At 36.8% G+C, this 10,386-nt stretch overlaps 1 protein-coding gene across 6 annotated transcripts in view; it reads right to left on the bottom strand.

Annotated features, from left to right (window-relative positions):
* The window catches only part of tbc1d32 (TBC1 domain family, member 32), a 76,573-nt gene that overhangs the window by 38,011 nt on the left and 28,176 nt on the right, over positions 1-10,386 (bottom strand). For 4 of the 6 annotated variants that reach the window (XM_028604741.1, XM_028604740.1, XM_028604742.1 and 1 more), the window contains exons 24-25: positions 3,803-3,925; positions 1,174-1,282 (exon numbers count right to left, since the gene is read on the bottom strand). In XM_028604741.1, the coding sequence (XP_028460542.1) occupies positions 1,174-1,282; positions 3,803-3,925 (232 nt within the window). The remainder of the gene's footprint in view (positions 1-1,173; positions 1,283-3,802; positions 3,926-10,386) is intronic. The other 2 variants (XM_028604744.1, XM_028604745.1) reach the window with 1 other exon arrangement.

Here is a 10,386-nt window from a genome sequence, read left to right as displayed (position 1 = left end):
GCCAAAAAAATGTGCTCTAAATGCAGGCCTGGTTATCCAATGTCTGTGCCCTCCGCTCATAATAATCCCTGTTATCCCTGGTATTTAAATCTGCCTCTCAGGTGACGTGCTGCTCTGACAATGTTAGAAAAGATGCACAGAGCCATGTATGTTGGTGAGGCGCCTTTCTTATACAGCTTTGGGACTCTGCTGCTGCTGAAGATAATAATTTTGCATGCAATGTGATTTTAGGTACTTAACGGTATATATAACCATGAGGAAAAACCATTGTTTTAACACAATGATACTTCACACAAAATAAGTACTTATTTAACAGCGTTCTGGTCCTTGTACAAGTGACAGGAGAGATGAATAAAAGAAACCTGTGAAACACAAAGGAAACACTCGCTAAACTAATTTACACTCTCCCCTTTCGAACTCTCTCTGATATCCTTTTATTGACCTCAGCGGAAATTAGTTTCCTGTTTTGTGTTCAGCATAAACAACACCTAAATAATTTATATATATCCAAAAGATGCTGAGTAAATAAAGCTGCAAAGAACGACTGAAGCCCCGTTTGTAAAAAATTAAATTGCCAGTAGCACAAACTCTGACTGAGTTTGCGTTAATGAAGAATTTCATAATATTGTGATTAAAGAATAATTAAAGGGCAGATTAAACAATTCATTTAGTCACTTTAATCAGTGGCAATGATCAGACCAGAGAAAGAAAAATAATGATGTAATAAAAAGCAATCACAGTTGTCCAAATAACAGTGATGTAGGCTTGTATCGGTCTGTGATGCTATCCAAAAAAAACACCAGTTGTGAAGTGTTAAGGTCTTTGTCTTCTGTAAACAATACTTACCTAGGAAAACAACATTTCACCAAAAAGGATAGTTGTTAGGATTCTTTGGGCACTGACATTTCTACAAAATATCTGTCCACTACAGCCTCACAGAAACGCTACTGTTGTGGTGGTTGTATAGCATTTAGCTGGTTCATAAAAACAACTAACAACACTGACAATAAGAGAAAAAAAAAGAATTTTGTCCACATCTTACCAGTTGTGGACTTCAACCCCAATGGATAAAACACACATTTTCTTTTGTACAAAAAACAATTTGACTCACCAAAAACTGTGAGGTAGACAGGAGCCATAGATTGTACCAATAAAAAGTAGAATATAGCTGACCTGTTGCAGTGCTCGAGGAGGAAGCATCCTCTCAGACGGACCTCCCACCACACTAACACGAACCAGCACGTGATTCCTCTCCACTGATAAGTTGTCGATTATGAACTCCCTGGGAATGTTGAACAGACACGATAGGGGATTAAACAAAGATGGAAGTGGAAGAGGTGGTGCAAAAGGAACCAAAGTAAACAATAAAAAGTTACAAAGGACTTAGGCCCTAATGAAATAAACGTTTATGCGCGGACACTTGTGTGCTATAGCATGTCTGCAAGATGATCGAACGAGAAAGACATTTAAAGAAAAAGAAAAGGTTAAAAGGAAAGGACTAGATTTGCATATGTACAACACAAAACATGTAAATCACATTTTCTTGGAATATGTTTGGGAAGACAAGGTCATGCCAATTAATATGCCATCCAATTCACTAACACTTCAAAATCTCACCCCAATTTATTGGAGCTCAGATAACTTTCTTTGAAAAGTCTTCTAAAAGACTTTGTGCACAGTTTGAAGCCTCTGAATGACTATCATTACTGTACATTACAGTAAGAAAACAAGGGGAGAAGAGCTTCAATGTTAGAATTTTAGATAAGATCAGAGAATATTCAAATTATTAAGGCACTTTATGGTGCAATGGTGTCAACCTTGGTGGATAGTACTTATAACTGAAGCAATTTGGACTTGAATTTGGTAATAAAGGAGAGTATTTTCTTTTACAGTGCTCTTTCCAATGGCCAATTGCGACAAAATGTAATTTGCATACATTTATTTGAGTATGATATATACTGTATCTCGAAGCTCAAACAGCTGGGGTCAAATAAAATGTATAAACTGCTTTGGGTTTCACTGATATTAAAAAAGGTCAGAGCAGGAAATAATAAAAAAAACAAAAACATGAATGACAACAAAAAGTAGGGCAAATCAGATGCCAAAAAACCCCCCAAAAAACATTAACAGGAGTGAAAAGAGGAAGACAAGAATAGGGTAAAAAGAAAAAAAGAGATAATGATGTCTGCAATGACAATGGGAGCATGAGAAAACAGAGGGCATGAAAGGGAGAAGAAATTAACAAGTCATCATTCTCCAAACATTGAGTCAAGACTCAGACGTACAATGTGAGTAGGCTTTTCAGGGCCATTTCCATTCATAACCAATAGCCACAGCTCTGCCAGCCATTACCAAGAGAGAGGGACTCTTGAACACCCACTTTTTAGAAATGGCCTTTTCACTGTCTTTCCAATTTGTGACAAAGCAAACACACAAACAATTTCTCATTCTGAGCAGTGATTACATTTGAAAGTGCCCTGTCACATCAGGGTAATGCACAGAGGAGCAAAAAGCCTTTACTGAACGAGAGAGAGAATGACTGTGTGCAAGTTGAGTGTGCTCAATGTGGAAACTATTTAAATGTCTAAATATCTGACTTCCCTTAGTTCAGGTAAGCTCTGACTGGAGTAAAGTGAACTTTCTAGGAAAGCTATAAGGGCAATATCCAAGTACAGGAAGCATATTAAAACAATAGTTTTTCAGAAATACGCATATCAGTTTTTTTCCGAGAGTACAATGAGATCAATATCAAGCTAAAGTCTGTGTGCTTGCTAAGAACAAATCAAAATGTGATTAGCCTAGCTCAGCATGAAGACCATAGACTCGTTCTTTCTAAAGTTAAAAAATACCTACCAACGAGATACATACACAAACACTAAATGTATAAACAACAGTCTGTGGTTTTTAGGGGGAGTTAGATGCTGTAACTGTTCCTTGACAAACACTTGGCGGAAACATTGGCGGCACGGTAACTCTGAACATCATCGCAAGGTCTTGTCGTAACAGGTTGTGCATCATTGTGCCTTTACAGAGACCTATTACAAAACATGTGCCCACTGACTGACCCGGGAAGCTGCACAGAATTACTGGGCGGATGGATACACTGCTGTTTGTCAAAAAATAGCTCTAGCATGTAGCTCCTTTTTTGTTTACATTTTTGTTTGTTTACAGACTAAACAAACCAGACATCACATGTTAATTAGTGAGCTTTAGAAATGTTAGTGAGAGTTGTTTTTTTTTTAACTCTTTTGAACCAGGCTAGCCATCCAGCCCACCCCCCCGCTGCTTTCAGGCATTATGCTAAGCTAAGCTAACCGGCTCAGGCTCCATAGTTAATGCACAGTAATCCGATTTTCATTTCACTCTCGGAGAGAAAGCATTAAACTATTTCCTTTCTGTTTTTAAATTATATTACATTAAATGCATTTATAATACTGGCTTTACTCTATATTTTTTAACCAACAACTAATGAAAAGACCAAAACCAGTAAGACAATAGTTTTGTCTCTCAATACTTTCTGACTTCAGTGATGCTGTTCCCATCACACAAGTTGGTTGAGAGATAAAAAAAAGACTGATAATTAATGTTTGAATGCATTACTTGGGATTTATGGCAGACGTTAAGTTTCTGAAAAATAAAGTATTTTGTTGTGTTTTGAAAGTTATAAAAAGGATATAATGCTACTCCGTTAATAACACTAATGATACAAATAGTTAGATCATCGTGACAGATTTGTTTAAGTAATTGACAATATTAAAACTTTCCAACCATACATTTTTAACTATGCGTTGTTGGTTCATACCCATCATCGGTGTCCAGCTCAGTGACATTCTCCCTCTGGCTCTGCAGCAGCATGGAGCAGATGTTGTACTGGCTCTCCAGCAGCAGAAAGGAGTCCAGATTACAGCAGAGCACACTAAGCAGTCTGCAGCAACAAACAAACAAACAAACAAACAAGACATAAAAAATACAGAGGGGACTGGCATTTTGAGAAAAAGTAGCAGAACAGCAGCACCGGGCAGTTCAGACTGTAATGTAGTACATACTGTCCTGCAGGGTAAAACCATGCAGACAAAGACCCCATTTGGACTTTGGTTGTCCATTTCCCCTGGCATTGTACGATGTCTGCAAGTGCTGGATCAGTCAACACAGTTTTTCACCACCTAGCCGCAGCCAATTGTAAGCTTTGTTAAGTAGGAAGCCCTTCAGAAAAGCTTCACGGTTCATTTTCTAGTTGCTGGTAATGACACCAGGCTCAAGCAGGCCTTTAAGCTCCAGCAGCATTTTGGGAAGCTACAGTGTGTTTTAGCTCTGTGTTTTCTATGATCCAATACCTGTAGAGAGGAAAAGCTTCATAACATCTTTTGATGCATTGGTGACTTTTTAACTTCAGTGTTACTGCTGGTCACAGTTTTATTAGTAACACTTTTTGGTAGAATAAGCAAAAAAATACCAAGAGAACAAGGATGGTAACCCATTTCTCAAGACCCAAATTTCACATCCCCACCATCAGCAGCTGAGCTTATCTGAATTTAGAAAGATCCCATATGTGTGTCACCGGTGTGAAGCTTTAATCAAAAATAATCTAGTTAATTCTCATATTGTCTGCCTGCTCTGCTCTCTACTCCTTCAATTAATATGGAAAAACTTGTCTTCTATAAATACATCTATAAAAATAGGTCTTGTTATCATGTCAGTGATTTCAGCTGGACTATGTTGTTCTCATTTAACACATTATAGTCTCACTTTTGTTAAGGCCAGATATAAGTAAGAGTGAATGAATGAAAATATATATATATATATATATATATATATATATATATATATATATATATATATATATATATATATATATATATATATATATATATATATATATATATATATAGGAATGTTTGCAAATGTTCCCCTGTCTATTTTGGATTTTCTTTTATTATTAGAAAAGTTTTAATCTACTACAGAACCATAGAACTTTAGGTTTGAATAATTGTTTCACATTTTGGAAAATGCCTCATTTGCTTTCTTGCTGAGAAGTAGATCGAAGAAGAAGATCAATAACACTCTAATATCTGTGCATTAAGAATGGAGCTAGAGCATAACCATAACAACCCATTAGTCAGTCAATAGACTGAAAGAGGTTAGCTCTAATACAGATTACAGACAAAGCAACAGAGCACATTTAGGATGATTCAACTGCTTCTGTTTGATCTTAATCAATAACAGTCTCCGACCATTGTTTGGTCTTTTCTGCAGATATACTGATGCTTAAGGTCAAGTCTTTAAATTAGTTTGATAGTTGATGTTATTGTATTCTTGTACAGTTTTATGAATATGTCCAAGTTGATTTCCTTCTACTTTATCACTGCTATTAGTTAACTACTGTTAAGCTATTGGTTTAATAAAAAAAAAAAAAAGGAAAACATAAGGCTTACAAAACAGCACATGCACAATGGAGTGAACAGAAACGTCAGGTTTATTTTTACACATTTAAAAGGCTGTTTAAAAAAACTCAGATCCTGGCTTTTACAAAATATAATTTCAATTCCTAACAGTGTGTGTGTCCTTGTACGTATAAGACGATAAGATACGCATATACGTATAAGAGGTAGTAGTGTTAAGCTCTGCATGCTGTTTTGTGTGTAAGTCCTTGTGAAACATGTCTCCTTTTAAGCAGCTGCTTCCTTTCCTGATGTGCTGGGCAGTTGCTTGGACTCCTGACTGGCAGCTCGACTCACTCATTCTGACAGCAGCACAGCAAGAGGCTGAGAGTCTGTCAGGCCTTCTGACCTCTCTCGGTTTGAAACTAAGAAATACAGAACCAGCCCTGCTTCCAGTTTGTCTCCATGATAGGCTTCGCTTATCAATTGGGGTGAAGTGAAGACTGACTGAGGTCTTTTAAAACGTTTAGCTGTTCTGAATAGCAATTCATTGGCAACCTTTTGAAAACATCAGTGGGAATGTTGCCTGTAGGAATTTTGATTCAAGCGGTGCAACTTTATTTTCATTATCAATTCGTCTGCTGATTAGTTCCTCAATTAATTGTCTCATCTATAAACATCTGATAATAGTAAATAAAATGCCCATCACAACTTCCCAGAGCTTAAAAATATTCAGTTTACTGACTTACGGGAACACTAAACATCATCAAATATTCACATCATGGCCACATGTTGCCGATCAAGCAACTTGCCTTTGTTGCTTGATTCAGTGCGTGTAGTGGCCTGTTAGTAGCTGATACAGCCATAAATCATAGCAGTAATTAAATACCCCAGACCTAACAACAAAACATTGTACCAGTACTATGCCGTGACATAAAGAATTAGAACAGGTGCTGAACATTTGGTCTTTTTGCTTAGAAAATGACTTAATTGATTAATCAGTTTAAAAAAAAAATCATCATTACAGCTATTTTATTGATTTATTTGAAAAAGTTGTAAATCAAAAAATACTGCTGCCAAACTTTGCTTCGCAGGATGGTCTCCAAGGCTCTCCAAGCTCTCCAAGGCCTACAGTAACATACTTGTACCCAACACCTTTTAGCAGAAATGGCTAAAAACAAACAATATAACTTAACTGTTCGGCTGCTCCAACAGACACGGGTCATTTGTAAGGAATCACAGCAGCTAATGCTGTCAAATCTGGTGGCTTTAACTGTGCCAAGCCATTTAGTTGCCAAACTACCCTAATGTGGGTAATGCAGAAAGGCTAATAACACACAAAGTAGGGCAGTACCAATAATTTGTTGTTCAGCTTTGCTGCCCTTGTTTTTCTTTGTTTTTTTTATGTATATCTGTGTGTGTGTGTGTACATTAAGAGGAGAGATGTTCCAATACCAATACCAGTAACTGTATCGCCTCGGATACTGCCTAAAACGCTGGTATCGGGAAGTACTGGAGTTTATGCACCAATCTGATACCACATAATAAAGCCCTAAAGAAAATCTATGTTAAAGTAGTTTATGTCCTTTTTCCATTATAACTGACTGTCAAACTGGAGAATAAAAGAAAGTTATGTGGCATTCATTGTTTGAGTTTAACCTGAGCCAGACCAACAACAAAGATAGAAATCATATCACATCCATACAGGGATAGTAGTATACAGATGTTAAAATATAATAAAATATATGACACACTAGTATCGGATCAGTACTCGGTATCGGCCAATACGCAAGTTCAGGTATCAGAATCGGTATCGGGAAGAAAAAAATGGTATCGGACCATCTCTATCTAAAAAGCCAGAGTCAAATTCCCTGTATGTGCTCACACTTACTTGGCCATTAAAGTGAAGGAAAGATTTCAAGAGTCCACATTAAAGTTGATTTTACTAGTTGACTTGTTTCCTTATTGGAAACAGGACATCCATTCACTTCCTAAACTAGGACACAAAAGGGAAACACTGAGGCTGGATGGTTAAGACCTTTGAAACACTACAATCCATCTCATCTGAGGTTGACATTCATGCCGAGGAGGACTACAGCTCACTTTAACGACACCCATTAATGACAGATGATTACTCACTTGATGATGTGCACACATGTATCAGAGGATTTATGAATAACCCAATCAAAACAAAGTGTAATCTGCTTGCCAGTTTGACCGAAGATCACGCTGCTGATTGATTGGTCATGCCTGAGGTAAGCTGCAAATGGTCAACTTAACGGACATACTATTTGGGAGGATTTTGTCATTGGCAGTCGGGAGGGCCTGGTGAAATCAATCACAAAAACATTGAAAAGGTGCAGTAATGCAAAGAAAATCTCTGGAAATGAAGGAATCCTTAGCTGTAGATTTGTGGAAATGACAAAATAAGTTTGCACATCCTGCTTAAACGATACAAATAAGAGACAAAAACTAGAAACTACACCAATCTTTGCTAATGAAAACAATTGCTTTAATGATCTGCACATATTCAGGTAGCAGACTGAAAAGCCCAAAGGCTGTGTATGTGAAAAGATCAATTAGATCTCATTTGGGCCTTAACACTGCATAAACCTCCCAACAACACCATGACTCTTTACTACACTGCAGGTAATCTCAGTTTTTTTAATATGTCCGCATTAAACAAAACAATCTCTTCCACTTTGTTGTCCATTTTGGGTGCTTTCACATTTAACTTGTCCATCGCCACATAATAAAACTAAATATCTATTTATTCCCAGCCCTAAAACTCCAGCTACAATAAAGTCTGTGACAGCTTTTTGCTTCACGTTAGTGCATAGGTGGTCAGTGTCAACAAGATGTGTTATGTGTGTGTCCTTCCTTGTCCTACTCCTGTCATATTTTTTTAATGTAGCATGACCATAATCATAACTGTAGTGCTTAGTGGAGTTTTTGCTACTACTTAAAAAGGTTCAAATGTGTGACGTTCTACACAAGCACACACACACACTTGATGTGTTCAGAGCCATCAGAAGAGCGGAGAGAGGAATAAAAGGCATCAAAACAATTCAGAGAGGGGAAACCATGGGCAAAGGGTGCTAGTTGCCATGACAACAAAGAGGCTTTTAGCAACAAGGAAAAGGGCTGAGGGATTTTAGCTCTCATTGGCTTATGAAGATCAAGAGGGGTGGAAATTTTGGCAACTCTTTTTCCAAGAGGGCTGGACTTCAGGAATGCTTGGTGCATGTTTGCCAGAGAGTGGTGCTGGTGACTAAACCTGCGATCAATATGTTAGAAAAGATTTAAGGCCTATAAAGAAGTTTTGACATACTGCTGGAGTGTAGTCCAAGGCTGGTTTCCACCTCAGAGCCAATTGCAGAACCAACGCAATTTCATTAAAATTGCAATAGTTCAAACCAGCTCCAGAGATTTCATTCTGATGGCTGCTTTGAGGATAGGGTTAGCAATATTCTATATTTTGTTATTGTCAACATATCCAATTAAAAAACATTGAACTGATCATGCTGACAAGTATTGTGTGTGTATCTCAAGTTTGATATATCATATTCCTCTGTGCCATAGAGTTTCATTGTTGTCCAAAAACACATGAACAATCCGTTCCTAAAGATGTAAGTCTTCAGTAGCAAACCAAAGGTCTTGAAGCTCTTGGAGCTCAGTGTCATGTGAAAGTCGAAAAGTATTTTGAGAGACTTGAATATGCAATATGAGCAACATAGAATACTAATACTATACTAATACTAATACAAATACTAATAATGAGCATATTCTCACAACTAAATTATCTTTTATAAACATAGACCTGGTATATAGTTTGTTATGCAGCTAACGTGATAGATCGACACCTGTGCTAATTATTTAGGCAGAGTGCCCTGACAATGGAGGAAGAGCAGGTGCTCCTGATTCAGGGATAGGCTAATAGGATCCACAAGGAAGGGAATAGATTTCCCCTAGAAATTTAAGGCACACTGCTTCATTAAAGTACAAAAACTACTAAAAAAAAAACTTTACTATCGCAGCTATATTAATAAAAACAAGACCAAAGCATAACATGTGTGATAGTTTGACCCTGAGGTAGACCAGTGTGGGCTAAATGGTCATGCTTTTTAATCATGTAGCCATTTTATCTTTTTGTATTAACAAAGCAGTTTGCCTGGAATTTCAGGAGGGAATCTTTCCGCTACCTTGTAGACAATGACAATAAAAATAAATTGAGGTAGCAAAACCAGTCTCTTTATAATTCAACACTGTGATGAACCATCTGAGCACGGTAAGAAAAGAGTCTTGATAAAAGCCTTGGAAATAAAATGTTTAAGGGCAACATGTGTGAAACAGTTTAGTATATTAATCAATCCTGTTTACTGAAGAGCTTTACTGACCTTTATGCTGCAGAGGGCGGTGTTCTCCACTAAATACATACTGGGCCAACACAAACTACAACAGTCTAACCCATAAAGTAATTAAATACAGCTTTACACTACGGAGTAACATCAAATTGTTGGTATGCGAAGATCCAATACAACATGAAAGTCGCACCGGAACGCTTCATATATGAGCTACTTCATAATCCAATAGATTAGGGGTCTTCAGTGTTTTTTATGCTAAGGACCCCTTAACTGAAAGAGAGATGGAACAGGCCCCCCTAATACATACATGTATGTATGTATGTATGTATGTATGTATGTATGTATGTATGTATGTATGTATGTATATATATATATATATATATATATATATATATATATATATATATATATATATATATATATATATATATATATATATATATATATATATATATATATATACACACACACACACCTTTTTTTGCATAAACTACTAAGCTATTAAAATAGCCTAATAATTGTTGACATTATTTTATAAATCAAGTTTTAATGTTACACATACATGTGGCACAGTGAATCCTTAGGATTAACTGTGTCTGTAGATTGCCTTAGTGACTACCTTATCTATAGGCCAGTAAAAAAAA

Source organism: Perca flavescens, chromosome 18 (genome assembly GCF_004354835.1).
Source record: "Perca flavescens isolate YP-PL-M2 chromosome 18, PFLA_1.0, whole genome shotgun sequence".
In the NCBI taxonomy this organism is placed as follows: Eukaryota; Metazoa; Chordata; class Actinopteri; order Perciformes; family Percidae; genus Perca; species Perca flavescens.
This window is presented reverse-complemented; position numbering and strand designations above follow the sequence as displayed.